This window comes from Neodiprion fabricii, chromosome 4 (genome assembly GCF_021155785.1).
Source record: "Neodiprion fabricii isolate iyNeoFabr1 chromosome 4, iyNeoFabr1.1, whole genome shotgun sequence".
Lineage (NCBI taxonomy): Eukaryota > Metazoa > Arthropoda > Insecta > Hymenoptera > Diprionidae > Neodiprion > Neodiprion fabricii.
The window spans coordinates 16,380,901-16,405,913 of NC_060242.1; the positions used below are offsets into that span (position 1 = coordinate 16,380,901).

Consider the following 25,013-nt stretch of genomic DNA (forward strand, 5'->3'; position numbering starts at 1 on the left):
TGAACTAAAAAATATAAGTTACGCGCGCACACGATACGAACCGTATCTGCAGAGATGAGAAAGACAACCGAGATCTTACAAAAGTAAGAAAATGCATCGATGATACACATAGAAGATATCGAGACAGTAGGCTTTGCATGAAATACACAGCTGATTTCTTTCGAGGCGCGACACGGGCAAACGGCAGGATTCGAAATAGCGATTGACATGAAACTGTAATGAGCAAGATATGTATGTACTTCCGTTTGAACTGTTACATTGCTACTTTGCCGAAACACATTGTTATAATCTAGTATTCCGCATCAAAGCAAGTTGAGGCGAGTATAGTTACATCTTGCGTAGTTGCACATTTATTTAATTTCAAGACATGAGAATTGACTATATTGTTACGTGTCCGAAAGGTGGAGTTGAAAGAGTTGAATAGACGATTCAAAAAGAGGTATGTGGTTTGTAGCCACGTGCAATAAAAAAAGTACCGAAAACGGTAATCGAAAGTAGTATAGCAAGAAGATAACCCATGCAAGAATTTCTCTGCGCGTGTTTATAAAGGTTATCCTATTGCACATATCGCCTGCCCTTTATGAATAGCAATTATGTGGGGTTATAATCGAACGTGTAGATCACTTTGACGTCAACCATAATCATCCTTATCATATGAAAATATCTTTGTTGAAATACTTAGTGTTACAAGTGCGCGTGATAGGTTTTTTTTATTGTTAAGTGAAAAGCGTGTCAACCCAAAAAGTACAGACACCTGGCTTTGGAATTTCATATAAATGTCAAAAAATATAGATTATTAATTGGAAAATCTTCCGAAAGCTTGGAGTCTTCTGTGTCCAACGATCCATTGCTCATCTATGATAAAAATTATCAACGTTAGCTACTACCACCGATATGTCGGGATCGTGTTTTTATTTGCAGAACTACGCAAAAAATCTACGAAACGACGAAACCTGCACTGTAAATATTATTTAAACCTTGACACAAACTGATGCAATTTAAAATTTTGTAAAATCCTGAAGGACTCGACTTCCCGGAGTTGAAATGTGCAAGTAGGTGATTTTGGAAACGGGTGGAGCAAGACAAAAAACTATAACCCAAAATTTAGTAAGAAACTGAAACTCTTCGAGTCAGTTAACAAGCAAGTCGATCGCGATGCACAACTTGCTGTAATCACTTTTAAAGTTTTAAAATCTTAACGAGGTCTTTGAGCTCATCGTCAGCTGCTGCAGCAGGCTCAATTCGCTCCACCCACTGAAGTCGACCTGGCGGGCGATCAGCTCGCATCACGTTGTCGTGGCATATAATAAATGTATTTCCACAATGGATATCAATCGCTGACTAAAGACACATATTTTGATCAACGTTCTCTACAAGTATGTAGATCTATTCCACCTCTTACAAATATACATTTATTCAGTATTCCATATTCCAACAAGTCGATTATAACTCATTCTTCATCAAGTCCAACTCCCCTTATTTTCTAAGTTCTAATTACTCTGGAAGTATCGATTCCAAAATTCATCAAATCTCAGAATCAACTTTCTACAAATGATAATTTCACACTCAATAGACTCGACAGTGTTTTCTTGAACGTTGCGTTCTCGAAATCCTTGCGTACAGATTTTACAACTAAAAATTTTTGCTTAAAGATTAGGGATAACCCGTTTAGGTTTTTGGTGGAAATTTTAACGCTTTTGGATGATGTGAAATCAATTCCTTGATGCACTACATTGAAGTAGTTTTGCAAGATGAATCGATTGCACGCAGTCCGAGCACGTTGCGAGCAAAGGATTAAGAGTTACAGCTGAAAAACGAAGATTTTCTTCGTAATTCCTCTGCTGTTGGTCCCACGCTCGTTCCAATGTCTTTTTTTGATTTCCAAGGGTCCACTTAGTGGAAGAAGAGTTCTGCAAAACGATTCTCAGACGAAAAGTTTCCGAACTTTGAAAGTGGCAAAAAAGCAAAAAGTTAACCCCTTCGAATTTTCTTAGTCCATTTTTGATGACTATTGGAAGAAGCTGAAATCAATTTTTTTATACCCAATATTGTCGTCATATTGAAAGAGGATTCCTTTGAACACATTCTTGACACGTTGAGAGCAACAAATCAAAACTCACGGTTAAAAAATATCAAATTTTCACTGGGCACTCACAGAGGTAGAAAAAAAAATTTAATAGTCATAGCCACACAGTTCTAGACTCGTTTCAATGCAGTTTATTTAATATGCTTTAACTCTAGTGCAAGTGCTTGGGCGTCAAAGTGCAGCAATTTAACAAGTTGACGAATAGAATTAGAGTGGCAGTCAATAAGAGGTGTAAAAATGTGACGTGTAATTACGTGTTGACAACGCGTCCGTCTAGTTCAAGGTCTAGTTCGACCCGTGAGTTCAACAGCCGCTCGTCGGGACTAGTTCACAACCCCTGAAATACAATTAAAATTACGAATTTCTTCGTTTATTTATTTATTTATTTATAAATTTGTAAATCGTACAAGCTCAAAGTCTTTTTTACATTGAAAGAACAGATTAGCGTTGATAGGCAAACCAGTATCTCCCTGAATGTAGAAATAAAGTACCAATTCTGAATTATTATCTTTTGATTCGAAAAATTAATAAGTGATTCTTTTTTATCCTCTAAGAAATTTAAGTAGGAATAATTCTTATTTTGCCGAATTGTTTTTCATTTTTTAATACGAAAACTTGAAATGGAAATTTATTTCCGTTCTTTTGGCTTGAAACATTGAATAAAGAAACAGTACTTCATTTTGATAATTAGAAAAATTAAATTCAGAATTAATTCTCATTCTTCAATGAGCAAATTCGTATTACATTTACTGTAAATTTGTCAATTCAAAAATTCCAAGTAGGAATTGTTTCGAAAATTTAGATTTTACTAACATTATCAAAAAATACGGTTGTTAATCGTGATTTTTAGTTTGAAACGAAAAAATAGCTCGATACTCTTACGTCGTATTACGTAGTTGTGCGAAATTAAGCAATTTCGAGAGCAAGGCTCGGATTTTTTTTGGGATTTCCATGTTGCTGTTCAACGAGTGGCGATGAAACAAATTTTACCTTCAACGACGGTCTGCAAGATCAAAAAAATTTTATATCACGACTTTCAACCTATTGGTTGTGATAAGCTAACGTCAGAATCTTGTCTCAGAAAAGACCAATGGAATGTTGGAAGCAAAACACTCCTGAAGCTTGAGAGAAATCGTACTTCAAATCCTGCAAGTCTCAGTTTGCCAATAAAAATGCATTGAATTTAAACAAGCCCCGAAAATTTAACGTAAATTGAAACATGAAAAATAGAAAAATATTAGTTATCTATAGTATCGTTAGACTTATAAGTACATAAGTTACACACTAGTACCACTATATTATAAATTCATCCCTTCATTGTAACTCCTTCGGATATTTTCGTATTGTTTATGTCAAGAACTGGCTTCTAACAGTTGATCGTGTGTATCTACGTTGTGCACATATTCAAATAACATTATTTTTGTCGATATGCCTGAGATGCAGTTAGATTAGCATTGCTGAATTTGGTTGGACTGAATTGCCTCGAATATATTCGCACAGTTGTGGAGGGTATACGGCGTCTATATGGCGATACACAAGAATTTGATTCGGTGGTCATTTCATAGTCATAATAATATGTCAAAATTCGTAGCAAAACAGTGATTTAATTGAAGTATAGGTACTCGGGAGAAGAATGTATATGTAGATCATAAATAATAATAGATCTGATGTAATACTGATGCAGAGACCAAAAAGTATATATGTATATGCGGTCCATGTGCGATATTAATATGATCCATTTACAATTAATACGTGATGCATACTATAAATTTTATAATTTTCCAGGAGACAAAGTAGATTATCTACATTAATACGGCTATAATATGAAAATAGAAGAATTATTCATTTCGAAATGGGATTCTATTCGACACGCGCTCGATGTACTCCGTAACATTAATATTCATAATTATTCCAACAACTTTTCATTTGCTCTATCGATCTTGAATTTTCGTGGGCATAGAATCAAAACGCTGTTTTAGCTAGTCGCAGGTGAAGTATCCACGTTGGGTGCAGAAGCAGAATTGTTTTTCGAAAAGTGTTAGTGTGGAAAAAAATTCAGAGTAACTGTAATACATCAGGGATGTGCTAATTTTGATCGAGATGAAATGGATGCTCCGTATATGAGACAGTATTTAACGCAGTGTCCTAATTTGAAGACCGAAAAAGGTGATTGTCGGCAATTTTTTTTTTTTTTTTTTTGATAGGGAGAGATGGAACGAAGCTTCTTAAAAACTTAGAGTGTATTTTAACACACGTTTGAAAGGTACGAGCGAAAATTTTTATCATCCAACTGTCACAGAACGGCAACGCTATCAGCTGACCCGTTAACTGTGGAATATATCTTTAGCCAAAGGCTGAACATTGAAGGACCTAGCGGCTTGAGCCTGGAATCGGCAGGAAAGATAAAGTGCGTATTTCTTGTCTGAAATGCAAAAGCTAAAATCATTACACATCATGTCATATTATACATCATACATAATACATGGTATTAAAGTTCCGAACCAAAGTTTGGATGTTCGGATGCTCAGAAAGTGAAATCACTCAAAATTTTTTCTCTATTGACGTCATCGATCTACATAGATGAAAATCAGCTAACCAAATTCCTCAGTCCGGAAACAACCGCGCAGTAGAGAGGACGTATGAGAACCGCGCTCCGCAAAGTTCGAGTACCGGGTTCTCTACCTCCTAATCCTGCGCTCCTGGTGCAGCTCGACTTCCAGTACAAGCGGTTCGTAGTTTCCGCGCTCCAGGTCCGTTACTTGGTGAAACTCGACTTCCAGGACAAGCGCACCGTAGTTTCCGCGCTCCAGGTCCGTTACTTGGTGAAACTCGACTTCCAGGACAAGCGCTTCGTAGTTTCTGCGCTCCAGGTCCGCTACCTGGTGAAATTCAACTTCAGGAATGAGCGCACCGTTTCAACCCCGAAGACAGAAAGGACGATGTCCAAAGCTAAAAAGAAATTGGGAAGGCCCTTACTTAGTGGTTAACCGGATAAATGATGTTGTTTATAGAATCCGAAGATCTCCTCATTCGCATCAGAAAGTGGTTCACTTGGATCGTCTTGCTCCATTTGAAGAAGATCAACCTGGAGCAGTCTCTTCAAGACCAGGAACATCTTTCGAGGTTAGATCTTCAAACGTACACCCTTAACGACTGTGATCGACTTGACCTTCTTTACAGTCGGTCATCGATTGGGAGAAGAATCTGCCTTTTGGAATTCATTTGAGTAAAACTCGACCGCTTACGATCATTATTGAAGGGAATATCGGATGCGGAAAAACAACTTTCACCAAGAGGTTTTTAGCAGATCGCCAGGTCTGTAACTTTTAGAACCTCTTGAGGAATATCGAGACGTGACTGGAATTAATCTCTTAGATTTGATGTATCAGGACCCAGATCGTTATTGCTATTATTTTCAGCATTTCGCTCAAATGGTTCTGTTAGATAGACATCTTCAGACGACTTCATTGCTTTTAAAGGTGATGGAAAGATCGATATTCAGTAGCAATTGTTTCGTAGAAGCTCGTCGAAGGTTAGGTAATTTTCGCGACTTCGAATCTCATTTATTGATGAAAAATTTCGATCTTCTCATTCGCTCGTCTGAGCTCAGAGTAGATTTGATTGTTTATTTGCGAGTTTCCCCAGAAACTCCTTTTGCTCGAATTAGTTCTCGTTCTCGTGAGGAGGAATCGACCATTTCTTTAGAGCTACTCAGAACTATTCATGAGGTTCATGAAGATTGGCTAGTAAAACAAACCTTTACTTATTTATCGGCTCCTGTCTTGGTTATTAATGCAGAAGCTACGGCCGATCAAGTTCTTAAAGATTTTTGTCCTTCCTTGACATACGGATAGCATATAGTTAACCTATACTTGCTTTATTAAGGGATACACTTAATTAAGTAAAAGACATAAAAAAAAATAATAAAATAGATTTTCTTTATTGAGAAAACATAAAGATTATGAGAGGTTATGTTTTAAAATTCATCTTCTTGCAATCAATATTTTGCGTAGCTGGTCTCCATTTTGTAGGTTCGAGGCGGGGTGACGCTTGGACGAAGTCGGGTTTTGGTTGGCTTGATTTTCTGCGTCGAATCTAGCGTTTGCTTCAAGCGTTGCTCTATGAATAAGAGAGAATGATTTTAGGATGGTTTGCTCTTTCTCGGATCTTTCAAATTAGAATTGAATTATTTCCTTTGATTAATAAACTTTTCAAAGAGCTTACATTTGTTACCATTAAGAAAGAGCCAGATTTCAGCGGAGCTCCAAAGATCATTGTGTAACAGATCCGTTTGTTACTATAAAATAATTACTCATGAACTTATCTTTCTTTCTTTATTGGTCGTTTTACATTGTTGAATCGGCCCCGGGTTCCTTTATACTTGATGCTTCCCTCACAGGGTTCGTCGCTTTTATCGTAAACGTAAAATATGCTCGTTCGAAGGGATACACGACGACATACATTAAATCAGACAATGTTGCGTTACCAAGCTTATACGTCTTATTCCTGGACCGGCGGGTGACCGACTGACTCTTACCACGGCTCTCTACTAAGCCGTCACAATTGAGATCCCATAGTGCAAATCAAGTACCTTCTTCGGGCTCACAGTCGGCTACCGCTCTCTTTTCTTTGGTCGCTGGAGTTGACCGACACTTTGTCGACAAAGTCTCAAACAACGGCAAGGCTATTGAGAAAATTGGGGAGTTTTGGGGAGTTTTTGGGAAGGAATATTTTTGGTAGGGAAAAAAGCCCCGGCCGGCGTCCGTGCCGGCCGGAGAACAACAACGAACAACAATGATGTTTTCAATATAAGAAGTTGTTTGTTTTGAAATGATCTTTTGTTTTTGTAAGAGTTTCTATAAACTTCTTCTCTGGAATCGAGTTTTGTGTCGGATAGGCTTTGGTTTCTTTTGAAATGTGAATAGAGCCACGATTATCTTTCGAGGTCGATGAGCGATTGCTTGATTTTCACATTTTATTAACCTTAAGTGTCAGTTTTTGTGAGCACTTTTTCAGGTTATTTGACACAGCCTTTTCCTTCCAATCTTCCCCGATTCCTGAGGATGACTGGTGGCCTTATTTTGAAGAAATACACGGAAATGATTCAGATAAGATCGTTTCTTATCTTTTGAATACATATTCAATTTATTTTATTCGTGCATTTTCCCAAATTCACTTAGTGAATTTGATTAGATATACCATCACTCACATTTGTCCTTCCAAAACTCTAGGGTGTGCTGTTTTTAAAGAAGACTAGGATCAGTCACCCATCTATTTCCCTGTTTCCTGTATGAATTTTCAAAAAGGAATCTGCCTTTATCCTGTTTGGTCCCGGAATTTTCGGTTCCAGCCTTGATGATTCCACCCGAACCTGTTTCGTTCGGACAATCCTTCATGAAGATACATAACACTTAATAACACTTACCTTTATAAAACAAGGCACATAAATTTTTGAAATTATTTCACGCTCAACTATCTGCTCAAGGTTTTCTGTGGTTTACCTTGAGACTGTGGGCAAATGCCAGATAGTAAAAAAGGGAGTCCTTAAATTTTTAGAGCCACAGCTCCAACTCACCTTTGAGCACTGACTGCTAGATCACTTTTATAATTGTTTTATCTTTCCCGAGTCGGGACGACTCTTTTCCTCGGGGGGGGAGTAATGTTACAACGGGTGAAATCACCCGTTTTGCCCCCTTTTTAATGATCTAGTAGTCATCATAGATAAAAGACGTTTATAAACCTCTTATGTCTTTCAAAAGGATAAGGTTGCTGCGTCAACCAACATTATTGTAAAAACAGTCTTGTTTTAGACTTAAAACGAGAAACACATATTTCGCAATTAAAGCTTTTTCACAACATTTTATTCACGCTTTTGATTTTGACTTGATAATCAAACTCGCGGATCCATATTTATTTCCGTAACGTCCAAGAATGTTACAATATGTCCGTCACATATACCTATAATATGCGTGCATATTATATGTATAGAATGTAACTCGTTCGACTTTTAGAATCGCGATATCTCAGAAATGATAATTCTTAGAAAAAAAGTACACAGACCATTTTTGTGGATAATTTTATGATCTACAATTTTGTTCTGAGCTATTTTTTGGTAAAATTAACCGTTAACGAGAAAAATCGAAAAAACCGAAAATTTTGACCTTTGACCTTGAATAACTTTTTTAGCACACATGGTATCGATGGGGACTTCCTTCTTTTTCTTTATAATGGTAAATCCAAGGTCTCTACCAAAATTCAGCTCTGTCGGAATTATTGTGTTTCGATCACTATTTTTATGTCTAAATTGACCGGACTACTGGCTTGGGCTTGCCATTGCGAAGACTATGTTACTCGGAAGGTGAATGCAGCCAGGATCATGTTGAATCGGTAACTCTTTGATATTCTGCAGTAAGTTCTCAACTCTACCGTTGGATCATCTCTAACGGCGCATGCGCACGATGATTTTTGGTTGTCACACTAAAGCCCATTAGGGCTGTCTTTATATTCTTCAGTCAACGACTCTAACAGGAAGACTAGAGGGACTAGAGGGAAGGAGACCGAACGCATATGGGGCAAGTATTGAAAACGTGGTAGCCAGAAGTGGAGAAAATTATTTAGTTAAAAATTCAACCACGAGCGCTCGTGTTCCTAAGATAGAACAGGCCTTTTCATCTAAAAATTTTTTTGTGCGCATGCGTTAGCATCAGCCATCTTTTACGTACTGCTTTTTGCACGGAACATACATGAGAAAGCGAACGTCAACCCAGCAACAAGATATGGGCCGCTTGAAGCAAAGCTTCGGCGACTTATAAATTCGTATGATGGCCACGATGATGGCTCTGCCGTCGGTTGGTCGCCCTGTCAAAGGGTCGAACCCGTCGAACACCCGAGTGATTGTGGCTCTACGCGTGAACGGCGTGTGCCAGGAGTGTGGATCATGTGGAATTGCGAATGCAATCGACCTGTGATGATGGACCGCTTAAAGCAGCTAAAATAGTTTTTTTACGATAAATGTGAGCTGCGGGTTGACAACAGGGATGTCAAGAATGACAAGCGACTCTAGAGATGTCTCATTCTTCCGGTGAATCTGTTGAAAGAGTATTGGTTTGTAATTTTTGTTGACAATTTCTGTACATACGAAGCAGCGTTGACGGTATGAAGGCTTTTTGGAAAAATTCCAAAGTTCGGTACCTGTTCCTATGCATATTGATCACCTTCGTCGTATCTTGCATAATCGGTATTACACCGATTAGCTTAGGTAAGAATAATACTAGTGTAATTTATTTTCATTCATCACGTTGTCAAGATTGTTGTGGTATGAATTCGTTTCTTAGATTGTAACAAAGACAACGTCTATAACAAGTACATTTCTTTGTTCTGTATGCTATGGTTTTTTAACCTCACAATCCTTCGAAAGCATTCTTAGCCTTTGTACGCTCAAGCTTCATTTTTATTATAACATCTTCCTCTTTTTAAATTACTTAGTCACGTATAATATCTTCATTCAAGGGAAATTTGAATCCAAAGTTTTCTGATCAATTGCCTTGTCGCAATATTAAGTAAACTTTTTTCATCTCATTTCAGATGAGTGCAAATGCGATATCCAAGATTCACCTTCCAAACTAATCAGACAAGTTCAGCGAACAAATCAAATCAAAAGTGGCAAGCATCGTCTGGCTATACTCGTGCCATTCAGGGATCGCTTTGATGAATTGCTCATTTTTGTCCCTCACATGCATAAGTTTCTTAGTAAACAGAACATTTGGTACCATATATTTATAGTGAATCAGGTATTAACATTTGTTAGTATTTTCATGCTTCTTTTGTAAGGTATAACCATACAATTAAGTAATTAAACAGTTCCTGTACAGAATGACGATTTTCGTTACCCATCGTTTGTGATATTTTAATTATAATTTCAGATTGATAACTATAGGTTCAATCGAGCATCGCTCATTAATGCAGGTTTCTTGGAAGTACAAAAAGACTTTGACTACATAGCGATGCATGATGTTGACTTATTGCCTATGAACGATGAACTGCTGTATCATTACCCAGCACAAGGACCTTATCACATTGCCTCACCTGAACTTCATCCGCGATACCATTATCCTACTTTCGTTGGCGGTATTTTACTTGTAAATAGGTACGCAACTTACGTTACAGACATCAAATACTTGTGATCGGGGGGTTATTAATTTGTATTCTATGTATTTCTGACAATGATACAATCTGTTGCATGAAAGCTTGCTGTGAACAAGATAACATACCTTATAATTATATAGTAGCCGCAATTTTCCTTCCAGAGAGCAGTTTGTACAAGTCAATGGAATGTCGAACAAATACTGGGGTTGGGGTTTGGAAGACGACGAATTTTATGTAAGGCTGAAAGAAGCTGGTTTGAATGTTGGCCGGCCAGAAAATGTCAGTACTGGAACGCACAACACATTTAAGTATGTTTTTTCATAAAGTATCATATTTACACGAGGATGAGTTGAATCTTATTTTCGCTGTTCTAACCTCTTAAAATATGGGTGAATTTTATATGCGGGTGCGTCTTATATAGGGACAAAAATTCCGGAAATTATAAAAAAATGTTAGAAGGCATATTTTAATGCTTACTACGGCTTGAGACGGCTAGCGACAATGAGGGTAGCTGGGTATAAGTATAACGATAATTTAGTGAAAGCGATGGAAATACAGCATCAAATGGTTTTTTCATCGAGAGCACAACAATCAGTCTTCTAACTGTACATTTTCAATACTTGAACATCTATTTCAGTGACAATGAATTATATGTGGGTTTCATTGAATAGTGAATATCAACAACTTGAGTCATGGGCGATTACTTGGGTGATGCTTAGTTGGTACAGCACGGTATTGAATGCCGCGTCTTCTATTAGTGTAAAAATTTGCATCCTGAAATGACCCCCTTTAAAAACGGAGTGCATTTTATTTTCGTGTAAATACAGTAATTTGCAATTATTTTTACATGCTGAAAGATTAGAAACCTCGCGTAATGAAATTTGATGTTTTAATCAGTAATAGTTCAATGATTAACAAATTGCAATGTGTTTGTTCAGGTTTATATTGTTGTTTTCTGTCAATTCTCCATTATAGACATATACATGATAGGAATAAGAAAAAACGAGACATGACCAAATGTTACAATCAACGTGAAGTTACTCGCAGACGGGATCGACGAACTGGTCTCAAGGATGTATCCTATGAATTGGTCGACGTCACAGAACTTAAGATTGCAGGAACACCTACAATAACTGTGTTTAAAGTATCATTAGATTGTAATAAAACTGATACACCGTGGTGTGATTGCACTAAATCAGATGACATGAAAGGTGAAAAGGTGGAAGACAAAAAAAAAAATAAAAAATCTCAGCATGGATCATGAACAAAACTATTCCTTGAAGGACAAAAATTAAAAAAACTAAAGTTTTATGATTTTACAAATTTTTCTAATCCTCATAACTTCCTTTTTGAGTATTTATAACATTAAGGAACTAAGGTACATACAAAAATCGTAGCCACGAAAGATCTATTTAGTCTTCATCTCGCCATTAGAGTACGATAAGCCTGTAAACGCGAAAATTGCATTAAATGTAAAAAAATAGTTTTCAACGGTGCATTGTGATATCTGAAAACTGGAATGGATGGAAATATTTCGTTTTTCGGCTGTAACTGTTGATTCGCTGTTTGCAGTGGTTTCAGTCTAAGCGCAATCGATTTCTTGCGCAATTACCTCGGTATAACGTCGGAATGAATTAGTTTTATCATTTTGCGAAGACCACAGAAAACGACCTAAAAAATTACAAAGTGGTTACCCTTGCTTTGTTTCCCAGACTAAATATTTTTGTCTCACAATCTACGTAAACCCTTCAGAACGGTGGTTCAGTCCAGTAGAATTCAAAAATTCATAACAAAAGCTTCACTCATCAGATTTTTAGTTTAAGGGAAAATCTTGTTAACAGTTGCATCACTAATCTGAAAAAAATATATCGGGGATTGTTCCGTCATTTCAATATGTTTTCTGGTGGAATAAGTACAGCTGGAGTAGTCGAAGAGATGCTTGTAATTTTCATTTTCATATCTAATTTTTTGGCTATTTAAAATTAATTTGTTATCTAGAAGAAAAATATTGACGTTTCTAAAATAGGCTCAAATGTTATGAAAAAAATGTATAAATTCCGCAGCTATTAATGCAAAGTTGTAAACTTGAAAAAAAATACAAGTCCACTGTAGTAATGGATGCATATAACTTGTGAGGAAAATTCAAAAAAAAAATCAGATTCAAGTTAGTTGACAGATACAAAATCGAAATACGTGGAAAGTGATGTGTCTTACCGTTAGATTGAATTTAGTTTCGAAAGGGCTTAACAACTTTTTCTCGACTAATTGGACCCCAAGGAATTAGGTGAAATCATATTTTTCACCTATTTTCTACAATTTTTTTTTTAAGAATCAATAAGGAATTTTTGGATTCGGGTTTTTGTGGTCAACAACATAGTATTTAAACTATCTTTCGAAAATATTTTATTGCATAATATTACAAAATCACGGCTTATCCATAATAGTGTCAAATGTGTTTTTTACTGTTCGATATGATATTTAAAGTTCCAGTTGTCCTTAACAGAAAATTCAAAAAATTAGTTAGTTTACTTTAGTTTAGTTTATTCAACATTCCTTATTCTATTAAAAGTATTCAGTTGTCATCAGTGTATAATGTTATTATGATATGTTTTGTAATCATAATCACAAGTGAGTGTTCAACATTGTATGATATTGTGTGGTCTTCATGTTTTTATTTTATTCATTGCGGAATATTTTTTTTCTCTTTTCTCTTTCCTCGTTGTCATGGAATGGCCCTACATAAATTGTGGAATTTCCGTGCAGAGGGGAAGGTTGGGATAGTTATAGATTATATGTATATTTTACTTGCAATGATTTTTCCTTGATGTTCACCATACCGCTCGATCGATATGTAGAGCCCCAGCTGTCATGGCTCTTTGTTGATATTCATGTCTTGTTCTTTCTTCCATTTCATTTGAATTTTTATGAAGCTTGATCGCTATATCTTTCATATATTTTTGGCGTACTTCCAGTATTTTGTTTTCTTTATACACTTTGTCCGTTGGATATCTTCGGTCCAAGTTGAGTGGGCTTGATCAGACCTTTCGTGCTTGATCCAGTTCGTATAGGTTTTTTATACGTGTTCCCTATGCAGTGATGCCGTATTATATTATCGATTGTGCCACAGCATGGTAGATTTCTCTTTCTGTGGTTTTGTTTACGGTTTGGCTTATATTTATCAGTGGATGAAATAGATTTTCGAGTTTTTTTTATATACAGTATGTGATACTCGTGTATTCCATTTCATCATTTCATCAAAAATTCTTGAAATTTTATCCCAGGTATTTTTGTTCTGTGACTCTATTTACTGAAACGCATTGTCCGTAATTGGTTGTAGTTTGTCCGGTTGCAGGTGTGTAGTTGAATTTTTTTGTACTTGTTCTTCCATTTTTTCGATATAAATGCTATGGCCGTGTTCGTAAATTGACTGACAGTACTCAAAATTCCCTAGGACAGAGTCACAGCTATTCACGAACTTGGCAGCGCAAAAGAGATAAAAGATTGCTGACAGTACTGTCAGTCAATTTTCGAACACGGCCTATGTAGGTTGTCCTTTTCGGGTTTAATATGAGAATTGATCATATTGGGATGTTGATAGATAATGTTGTCGTCTTGGGTTGCTAGGATGGCGGCAGACCGGAAAAACCAGGAATAGTCAGGGAATTGAGTTTATTGGGAAAAGTCAGGGAAAAATCAGGGATTATGATGGACCACAGGAAAAACATACTTTTTGTCAAATTGTTTTCTAACTTCAACATCTTCGTAGCTTCAACTATGTTTCGTCAATTCAGCTAAGCTATCTTTCGGAAATGGTATTGTACAATTTCTAGTTATTTGTGTAAAACAACGAAATACTATGTGTTTTTGAATCCAAATTTATATATCAAAGACGCACAATTTTTGGAGCTTTTGGTAATGAAAACTGCTCAACGTTACTTGATTTTCATCGAAAAAGATCATGCTGGGAATTCTGAATGTTTTGACAAGCAAATTCGGGGAATTTTCATTTCACAATCAGAAAAATTGCCGCCACTCTGGTTTCTTTTAAGTATGCATCTTCCCACGAATTTGTCGTTATTGTTAAGACTGTTGTCTGCGTATGAAATTATCCTGGATTGTATGTTGAGTCTTAGCGTATCGTCATAGTATAATGTAAATAGTAACACGGATAGAATGGTTCCTTGTGGAATGCCACATGTTACTTCTATTCGCCGGCAGTTGGATTCACGCGTCTTTGCTCGTTGCTGTCTCTTTCGGACTTATGCATTGAATTAGCTCTGCGCTTTGCCTCAGATACCTACTCTTCCGAGTGTATCCAGGAGTAGATTGTACGGAACCCTGTTAAACTTCAATTGAAGTTAGTAACGTTATCTTAACATTTCATGCTGAGGAAACCCCGTTATGTCGCGATTTTAGAATTGTCTGTAATTCAGTAAACTGTAATAAAACAAAACACACTCACATTTCGAAATCTTAGTTCCTTAAAAATCATTGTAAAATTAAGCAAATAGTGATTTGTCCCCCAGTCTTTCGTTACGATAACGCCTTTGCAAGGTCCAAGATTATTGCAATAGATTTCTTTTAGTTGTTTATTGATCCGTTTATTTCGTTCGTTAGTTGGTGAATCGTATCCTGTGTACATTTTTCCAGTCGAAATTCGTACTGCTTTCCTGATATAAGTTTGTCAGTGAATGCTTGCAGTCTTTTTTTCATATATTGTTCCAGAATTTTAGCCAGGTTACTTTTGATGGGCTTTTCGTTACGCCTCCTTTGCTGCCAGTTTTGTGTATTAGTGTGATTGTGTTTTGTTTGCATGCGTGTGGTACCTTGTCTTGATGAATGCTATTACTGCACATGTGTTGAGTCTTTAATCAATGTTTGTTGAAAAGGTTAACCTTCCTTTTTTATGGAACCAATAACTCTTCTAGACTCTTTTTAGATTATTTAGACCCCATGGAATTCAGATAAGGTATGAACTACTAAATAAATTGACCGTTTTTTGGTTGTAATTACGGATCGGCTGTTTGTAGCGACTTCAGACTACGCGCAATTTCTTCCTCTCGTGAAATTACGTCGATGTAGCATGTGACAAAGATGGTTGCAGTTCATCTTTGAATATCTGTAAAAAAATAAGTTGAAATAATTCAAAGCGGGTAGCATTACTTGTTCTGCGATTTTAAACTCTCGCTTGGCTAATTTGACACTCAGGAATGCCAAAAATAAATCTCTTAAATATCCGAGGATCAACAGCTGGAAAACACGGTCGCTATTGGTGAGTTGCAATAAATTGATTTTATTACGGATCAGAGTATATTTTTTAAAGTTTCGAAATTTTCAGCTGCGGAGACTTCTGTGAATCAGTCCAGTCAAAGTCTCTACAAAACATCTACAAAACATACGTTTTGTAGGGACTCTAAGTCAAGCATGTTACCATTCAGTGTCGAATTTTCAAGCATTATTCGTTAGTTCGCGCGTGTTACTATCGTACAATTTCTCACGTTACGACACCGATTTTCATAGAATGTATAGTCTACTGATTTACAGAAAATAGTATCTGGAGTCCCAACAGTTTATTTTCGTGGTATTGCACGTGCCCGCAGTAGATATCGTCCTTATACTAGCCCAGTTCTTTTATTCAATCATGCATCTATCTATCTATCGTTATACCCCACGCCTTCTCCAACAAGGCTACCGTCACAGTATGGGCACCACAATGGTCGCTGGTTCGCATGTATGAAGTGCCTAAGATAATTTATATCTTGCGAAAAAGAGCAAGATCCCTTCTCAGCAACGCTCTGCGTCCCCATCCTCCGGCGATGTGTCTATCATCCGATTCAACAATTGGGTGAAACAAAGGTACGGTAGGTGTTGAATTCCATCGAGAGTTGACGGACGCCGCTGTCAGAACACAATAACTGGAAGAAGTGGGATAAATCAGGAATGCAAATACGAACCATTCGCACACAATTAATAACACACGTTTCCCTCCTTGTCATCAATATTTTATAGCTATCTATGACCGAACATCATGAGAGTAATAAACGTTCTCTGAGAATTCCATTAAATTGCACGTTAGCCGGAGCAACTCGCCACCGTATCCCCGCCCACATGAGTACATTGGTCAATTGCGGTAATTTGCTTATGATTTATTTAGGCTAGCTACTACGGCCGTTCGGGATGTCATGATTCCGTAAATTTTGTTTCATAACGCGTGCATGTCTGCGTAAATGCGTTTATATATTCGTGACCAAAATTCTCGTGCAGTAAAGGAGAGAAAGAGAAAAAAAAAAGAAAAATAATACCGATGATAAGAAGAAGAGAGTCTTACGTATAATGTCGAATAATCGTCGAACTCGATGAACTCACACACCTGAAACTTTGCTCACCTTTATTATATTCTCAAAAAACAAGAGCCTTGCTACCAGGTCAAAAGCAAATTTCAGGCGTAAGAGTAAAAATCGAGTGTTGTGGGATGCGTCGCGGTGAAGACTGTTCTCGGCTTCTATTTGCCGTTGTATACGAGCATACGTGCGTATGTATATGTATATACGTGTATATATATATATATATATATGTGTGTGTGTAGCAACTGATGTCATCCAATTTATCCGGTGAACACGTAATAGCGACATTGCAGGATCCCGCAACTAGAGTACAGCGTACAATCTCTTTGTAACGCGCTTGAAGAGACAGGCAGGCAGAGACAGAGAGACGCAGACAGTCATACTGAGTGACTGACTGACGAGGTTCCCCTCCTTCTTTTCGTCTCCACTTTTTCTGCGCCGGCTGAGTTCCGTTTCCGCCAAATTTCATTTTACTCGATTCCCTTATTCACGGTCCGCTGCAACGCCGTTACCGCCCCTCGTTCACCTCCTTCGGCGCGCCATCTTTTTGTTTTTCATTACGTTGGAACGGTTGTCGCAACTAAAACCTGAGAATTGAAATTCTGTCGGAACAGGCATGATGAAAACTTTCGAGTACAGATACGGGACAACCGTCTGCGGCCTGCGAAGCCTCTCTCGACTTCACCCTGCTCCAGCCCTCGTCAATCGTTTTCACGGTTCACGATTTTACGCTTCGGTGGTGTGCACTTCGAGGAGTGTACAGTCGTTTCATCGAGCCAGTTGATGGTCGTCTCTCCTTGACCTGTCGCCCTCAGCTGTGTTTAGTCGATTATGGCACCGGAAGAACGTTACATGCTCCAGCGATCCCGACGGAGCCCAATTGTCTAGGAAGTCGTTTCCGTTCTGTTCCGCTACCCGGTTTGAAACTCGGTTGGCCGGTTGGCTGGCTCTGGATAACGTGCAGCTTGTACACACGGGTATATAAACTCTGTAGTATCCTGTTCTCCAGTCCTTCGGTACCACGACAAGACTTTTTTCCCTTTTCTCCACTGTCGAGATCTATGTACTACTAAAATCTGCGCAACGATCAAGTCTGTGAGGATTAAAATACCGCAGACACACCTGAAACTTTGCTCACCCAGTTGTTAAAATCACGGGCAGAGCAAGGATTCAGGCCTAACTGTGGTATCTATCAATCGATTGATCGAATCTCGCTAACCTCGAACAGATAACAAATAAAAGGATATAAAAATACTCGATGAGATTCAGGTTTCTGGGTGAAGAACTTTCCAGCTTCCCAGCAACCGTTGTCGAATCACATCCAGCACCACTCCGCGTTTTCATCCTATTTGATTGCCCCGCGTCAAAACGAGGCTATTGATCTGTAACAAATAACAAAAACAGTAAATAAGAAAACTCATTCTGTACACTAATTGCTACTGCTACTGTTACTGCTCGGTGTTTGCGGTATTACCCAATATACCCGAAAAGCGTTCAATTCTGAGTAGTACCGCGGTTACCGGCCATGTGACGCGTATACTTCGATCAATAAACAGTACATTCAATATCAGAAGAGAGACAAAGAGAATCAATCCGTAAAAAATCTGATCATATTCTCGAACGGTTTTATCTTGTCTTGCTGACGAATGACGAAGTCTGCCATCTGTAGCTGTGTAAACAATTATGAAATCTCATTTGCGAAATGAAATCATCTACAACTATAACAACGCGACAAGGACGCAGAACCATCGTGTTTAGGGTCATGATCCTGGAGTACGGTGACCCAAAAGAGGACCACAGAGTCAGCCCGATTTCTCGAGGGAGAAGGACGACAGTCGCGGCTCGCTTTGACCCGGCGCAACAACCGCAAGTGAAGGAATCGACCCCGAAGGAGCACCGCATCATCAGCGGTTGAGCTCCTTCGTTCCAGCTAGACGTGACACCAGAGACAACGACAACTGCGTTGCGCCGCGGTTATTGCGGTGGTTCGAGAGGGCCGAAGGGAAAGGTGGAGGGAAAAAAGAGACGAGAAGAATAGAAGAAGAGGAGGAACGAGCAAGGAACCGACCAACCGACAGAAGTGAGTCGAACCGACGCTGCCCGTGCTTCGGTGGTGCACGGGGATCCTGAGCCAGGGGTCATACTCCGGTCACTGACACTGCAGAGGCTTCGCTTCGGCACGACCGAGGTTCGCTCCTCTCTGCAGCTGTGGTATCTCCGTCTTACCTCGTGCCTCTCGCCTCGCTCTCAAACGCTTGCCGTCCCTAGTTACCCCCTGCGCCTGGACTCGGTCCCGGGGCACCGGATCAACCGATTCAATCATCTGACCCCTTCTCTTTTTCCGGATCGTAGTCCATAACTGGGTCGTGATTATCGCGATACTGCACAAACCGCCCTAAGCCTGACAAATTTTTCTAGCAAGTGGTTCTGGCCTCCTAGCAGCAAGAAGTGCATAACTGATATCGTTGGACACGTCGTGTTCTCCTCAGTTTCATTTCTTATTCTCAATTCATCGAGTGCAATCGAATGCAGGTGTCACGGAAGTTCAAGTTGTTGTTACTTCGTTCGTGTGAAATACGGTAACCGTTCGGGCGGACAAGTTGGATTCTTACAATAAATCCTCCCCTTCAAGGTTTTGGTTTCGCGTTATAGGGGCGAGGCGTCTTGAGTTGAAAACGTTGCAATATGCATACGCACAGAGGTGTTCCTTTAACATGGACTTAAATTTCGTTTACGCAGAGGTGTTCCGTGCTTTTAGCACTACACATAGATTTGCTATACGGGTAAAGCTTTTCAAGCCTGGTATATTTATTCGCGTTCCCAGTTTACGCGTACGGTCGTACATACATACCCATGTACATGTATACACGGGGAAAGGAAACGCGAGCGCGCATTCCTGCCGAAATTTGTGTGTATTATTCCTTGAAATACCCAACCGCGACGGCTTTACGTCACGAGAATCACCGAGAGAATAGCAAATTTATTAATAATTTACGCGATCTTAAATTACACACGTTATCCGTATTACTTCTGCGTGTGTTGCTTTCTAAGAAAAAAACTCGAAACTTGAATTTTAGCACAAGGTGTAGCTGAGTCCGGTTAACTGCAACGTTAGGATTACCTATAGGCGATGTTTGCTCGCGACAATTTCGAGGCCACGAGAGACGGGTGCGCGCACCTATGTACAAATGTCTTTCCCATATAGCGACCTCGAAACTTCCGTTATTAACGCAGATGCCCGGTGCACGCGCACCCGCGCACCCACGCACCCACGCACCTGGTTATTACGTGGTGGTGCTGCTGCAGCAGGACGAGGAGAAAGAGGGGCCAACTGCGCCTTGGAAAAACTGACACAATGCAACCGCGATGGGTGTGAAAAAGAAAAAGAACGAGCTTTTCGACTCTCCGGAAATTTCACCGATCAGTGCTTTCGATTCCCGCCCGATGTCGCAGTGTCATTCGTCTTTTGTACTCCCGGAATAAACGGGCAGATAAATGGATTGGAAGTTTCCGTACGAGTATGTTCGGCGGAAGGACGCTTTTAGAGTACACCGAGAATCTTGTTCTCCAAACGAGCTGATGGGCCCCAAAGCATCCGCAGGAACAGACACCAAAGTGACGAGTTTTGTTTACTTAACCGATTTGTAAACGGTCTGAAGTGCCCGTGAAGAACCTCGCACGGACGAGACGGAGGATGAGCAAATAAACAAGTAAATAACTAAACACGGTGGTAATGTACATGTCCTAGCTATTCCCATTCCTACATAGACCGAGAGAGAGAGAGAGAGAGAGAGAGAGAAAGAGGGCCATCGTCGTCGTCGACGCCGTCGAGAGTCGTGGGATTATCTTCCGTGACCTCCGAGCAAGGCACAAGGAGTTGGGTTCTTTGTGGCCGGTACCAAAGTAGGCCAAGCCCACTTCCGCCACGCAGAAGTATGCACATGTATAGGTATACACGTGCATTATGTATCTACCGAAGACAGGGCATTAACACAAAGAAGCATATACCACTGACACAAATTGGTTCGAGTCTCTTCTTCGCTCGCTCGCTGGATTCGTCGTGTGTGTTACTCAGGCTTTCATGTAAACGTGTATAAAATGTACACCTATACGTGTATATACGTTACACAGTCGACAAGATTATGCGACAACTGAGCCGCCATTCTGGACTTTTAACACTTCGCGGATTACGTCACCTTTTAATAAGGCAACCGTCGACGCGACGAGAGGATGCACGGTAAAAATAATGAAGAATATAATAAGGAGAAAAAGAAGAAAATTCTTCCCGTTTTAACAGGCATACTCATCACCAGCTGCGGATGTTTCAAAATCTCTCTTACAAAAGTTCCCGCCCGTTGAGCAAATTTTATCCTCTTTGTGGTTTCGGAATTAACTCCGTATTTATGCAACAGCGGCGTTTTTTTCTCCCTGAATAGGCATTGCAAGTCGAGTTCGCTAACCTGCTTAACACCGACTTCGTAATACCATTTTGTAAATCTCAATTTCAGCATTGAGTCTCCGCGACAGGTAGCGTGTGCGTCAGTACCTCAGTGTCCTGCTGAGTATCAAATATATTTTTCGTGTCAGGATGGTACCAAATCCTTGTATATAGTTGCACGGGATACTTACAATTTTGCCGAATGAAATAACAGACGAATACTGGTATTCTTATATAAGTGACAGCCTCTCCGAACAATCTTCATCGGTCTCCGTCTGAAGGTACTGGTATGTTCTCGAGATCCGTTGTATTTGTGCACATTGCACCAAGGTATTGAGGAAACGACGGGCAGAAGTGATCGCGCGGAATTCTCAGGGGTTTCCCCATAGCGTCTCTCTTCTCATCCCACGCAAAACCATTCGTCGATCCGTTTCATCCTCAAGCTGCACTTGCGGTGAGAATCGCTCCTTCTCGCTCCATCGAGATAGCGCAGTGGTAGGAATAGTAGAATTGCAGAACTGGCACAGAGATACAGTTCAATATCGTAAAATTGACCTATCACGACCGAGAGCTGCGGGTAGCGTGGCGACGCTTTTTATTCTTCTACTCACAATCAGTGCTGTAATGTAGTAAGGGATGTGAAAAGCGATGATAGGAGGATGCTGATTTTGACGAAACTTCCCGCGTTCGTGGTCCAGCCGGAGGGTCGACCGGTGGCCGAGAGCCGTGAGCGAGCGAGCGGGTTAAAAAAAATCTGAGAAACTGATCTCGAACACGTAGCTTATGCGTGCCGTATACAACGTGGGTTTCTCATGCTGCAGAAGAAGAGAAGAACGAGTATCTCAGTTTTTTGAGGTTCAGATCACGCGGAGATACGAGGTGTTTATATGTATGGATGGTACGTACCTACGAACCGCGTATGGTGCAGAGATTCTCATCTGGCGCTCAGGCATCATGCGGTTGTTTGTTGACGTTACTCCCCTCCCCCCCATTGTCAAACGCTCCGAGCAATCAAACCAGAGGTGTATCTCTACGTTCCTCGACGACGTAATCAGTCCGACGCCTGGCGAGCTCAACGACGTCTGGCTCAGCTCGAGTGCCTGAAGACCGAAACTCGTAAAACCTCCGTGCATTCATCAGTTTCTTCACATCTGAAAAGCAAGAGGAAAAAGAAGTTTCGCAGTCAAGATTTCATTCACGGAATTCATTATTACCACTGGCTGGAACTCAGCGAGTCATTAATCCGGCTCATCTCGAATTCTAGAATGATCCACGACTGTTACCAATTGTTTTCCCGTGCAAAAACACGGCACAACGAGAATAATTCGACGACTCAGCAGCACAGGACTTTTGCGTGCTGGTGTGATTACTCACTGTGCACATCGGTCGACTATTACCTGGGGTCCGATGTTCCTTTCCAATTTCACTGGAGGTTCCTCCTTGGCATCCAGATGTGAAGTTTCGGGTTGATTCTGCGGAGAAACAGTACAGGCGGAGGATCCTGATGTGGCACGAGTATGTTTCACGGAAGGAAAGACGAGAGCGGAAGATAATATGAGAAGATCCACACCGGGCTGCACGGCAGTATGGAACTTTGTCTCGAAGAGTCTGGATCCCGGGTCGGCGACCGCTGAGGTTCGGTCTGTGCAGCAGAGAAGAGAAAAAGATAGAGTAAGAGGAAGAGAGTAAGATTTGCGGACACTAAGTGTAGCGTAGGAATGGATGGAGGAGGAAGGTGTGGGTGGCGACCAAACCGAGGTATCGGTCTCCGGTTGAGAGTCCCTGAGCACTAACGCGTTCGCTCTGCTCGCAAGTAGTGGCGGCAGCAAGAGCGGGAGTAGGCCAACAAGATTCAAGATTTATGCTCGTCCTGCATCCCCCCGTATACCATAACGCACGGCCCGGTTCTTGTCTATTCACCGAGAATCGGCACCCACGCGTTCTTACACGGTAGACATGTGTAGAAATTCAAAATCCGGTCGTTTTCGACGCCGTGATCCGTTTGCTGCCTGTTCCAAATCCATTTTACATCATCGGATTGTGTAATGGAAATTCACGAGAAGAATGGGAAATGTGAAACATGCGAACCCCCAAGAGATCGTTCCGGACTAATTGATGGGTCGAATGAACAACGAGGGTAAAAGTTTTGAAGAGAATGTTTAGGGTATAGACGCTGAATCGACCTGGATACCCGAGCTGCTCTGGCCCTTTTCTGTGGTATCGGGACTTCGATGGTATAAAGTCCGTATAATAAACCGCGTTGATTTCAGAGGACGACAAAGACCGCGACTGGGACTGCGAGCCCGCCTGGTCTCCTCTTCATCTCAAGACTAGAGCTCGTCGTGGCGCGTGGGAATCTTCGCTTTTTACAGCGAAAGATCGGTCGTCAGTCGGGCGTGTGGCTGGCTAGCAATCTCTTCCGCGCTGACTTGGACTAGGAGAGAAGGAGGAGGATGCGGCTGGTCTGTAAACGCTATGAAGGCCTGCAGAGTTCGAAGCGGTTCTTTGGCTGTTACGCGATAAGACGGATGAAGTTATTGAACAGCTCCAAAAATCTGTCTCCAGTCCAAGATCCACAGCTTATACAACTCAGCAAAAACCGCGAAATCACGTAACCTAGTTTCCTTTTTTCCTCCTAGGTGGGTATTTTTCTTTGTTTTATTCCAACGTGGGTGTATGACGCGTATCCAAGAAGGATGAAAATATATGTAACTATTGAATTTTCTGTATAGCGTACATTTGGTTCTTTCCAAAGGTAATCAATCAATCAATTTGAAAGAAGGAAGGAAGGAAGGAAGGAAAAGGATTGGCCTTGCTTCGGACCCACAACCACAACTAGTAGGTATATTAGGTATACTTGTCACTACGCGGCACGCGAATCTTTCTCGGTCTATTCTTTCTCTTTATTTTGGAAGAGCATCACCGCATTGAGAGACTCCGGCGCGAAAGGGAAGTCACCCTAACATCCGGTTCTAATGTACTTCCGTCTTCGCATGTCGCCGACACAGCCTTCCGCTATCAAATTGCATGATTTTGTGGTTCCATTGTTTTCTCCCTAAACTCTTCACGGGCCACGTCTCATCCTTGAATCAAGCTTTGCCAGGTACAACGAAAACGGAATTAAACGTCGTTGGACGACTGGCGTGTGGCTGTTTTACCAATTCCATACAAGAAAAGGAGAGGGAGGGGGAGAGAGAGAGAAACGGGTTTATTAAGCGTCCTGGGACACTACGATCGCCTAAGGACTATGCAACAAATACACAATATAGAAAATAAACAAAACAAAAACAAAAAAGAGAAAAGTACTAAAAAATACAATACATCAATAAAAAAAAAAATAAAAATAAAAATAGAAATAAAAATAAAGATAAATAAAGTCAGGAGTAAAATAGGTAGGTTAATCAGTAAAATAGGGAGAGAGAGAGAGAGAGGGAGAATACGCTTCCGTGTGGCTCGTCATCGAAAACTAGCCGCATTGTCAGTTACTCCCTCACCTCTCCACCGCCATTTCACGACTCTGCACTTTTGGGGTCTCGCCATTGTCTTCAAGGATATAATACATATATAATACACAAACGCAAGTGCGCAGCAATAGAGCTATGTGCCTTTTTGGAGAGATCTTTCGGTGGCAAGGAAAGCGGAGGGTGGCAAAAGCGAAGGAAAGGACGAGTGCTGGGGATGAGGAGGAGGAGGAGGAGGAGGAGGTGGAGGAGAAGGAGGGTATCGGGGTTCGAAAAGCCGTACTACTCCTTGTTTCTGGTTATCGATTTGCACCTGCCATCGAGGTGGTGCCAAGAAACGGTGCAGGATATGGTGGGTCTTAAGTTTCATGGTAAAAAAACCGCGCGATGTTGCGGTGGGACGAGTAACACCTGCGCGGAACGATTTCGGAAAGAACAACACCATCGTCGTGGATACATTGCCATGCAACGATAACTGCAACCAAGGTGCCACGAAACGTTTCTACCTTAATACTGTTTGATATTTAGCTTGTAAACAA

The 25,013-nt window shown here is 40.4% G+C and overlaps 1 protein-coding gene and 1 long non-coding RNA gene across 4 annotated transcripts; one reads left to right on the forward strand and one right to left on the reverse strand.

Annotated features, from left to right (window-relative positions):
• Nucleotides 1-8,814: 8,814 nt before the first annotated feature.
• Nucleotides 8,815-13,042, forward strand: LOC124179786 (beta-1,4-galactosyltransferase 7). Of its 3 annotated transcripts, none has more exons than XM_046564520.1 (5): nucleotides 8,815-9,344; nucleotides 9,671-9,876; nucleotides 10,009-10,232; nucleotides 10,372-10,539; nucleotides 11,207-13,042. In XM_046564520.1, exons 1-5 carry the CDS (start codon nucleotides 9,242-9,244, stop codon nucleotides 11,493-11,495), a joined length of 990 nt encoding a protein of 329 aa, XP_046420476.1. In that variant the 5' UTR covers nucleotides 8,815-9,241; the 3' UTR covers nucleotides 11,496-13,042. The 3 variants fall into 3 exon arrangements, with proteins under 3 accessions (XP_046420476.1, XP_046420477.1, XP_046420478.1); XM_046564521.1 differs by having other exon boundaries at nucleotides 8,816-9,344; nucleotides 10,375-10,539; XM_046564522.1 differs by having other exon boundaries at nucleotides 8,833-9,344; nucleotides 10,393-10,539.
• Nucleotides 13,043-21,713: 8,671 nt separating this feature from the next.
• LOC124179319 lies at nucleotides 21,714-23,022 on the reverse strand. Its single transcript, XR_006870008.1, has 3 exons — nucleotides 22,411-23,022; nucleotides 21,920-22,164; nucleotides 21,714-21,828 (listed from the first exon to the last, which is right to left on the reverse strand). It is a non-coding gene; the product is annotated as an uncharacterized LOC124179319 (long non-coding RNA).
• Between the last annotated feature and the right edge of the window lie 1,991 nt (nucleotides 23,023-25,013).

Bases quoted from the DNA above. Each gene is read 5' to 3' on its own strand.
- LOC124179786 (XM_046564520.1), top strand. From the start codon at position 9,242: ATGAAGGCTTTTTGGAAAAATTCCAAAGTTCGGTACCTGTTCCTATGC. The intron at 9,877-10,008 runs GTATTAACATTT...TTATAATTTCAG, and splicing joins ATATATTTATAGTGAATCAG to ATTGATAACTATAGGTTCAA. The intron at 10,233-10,371 runs GTACGCAACTTA...ATAATTATATAG, and splicing joins GGTATTTTACTTGTAAATAG to TAGCCGCAATTTTCCTTCCA.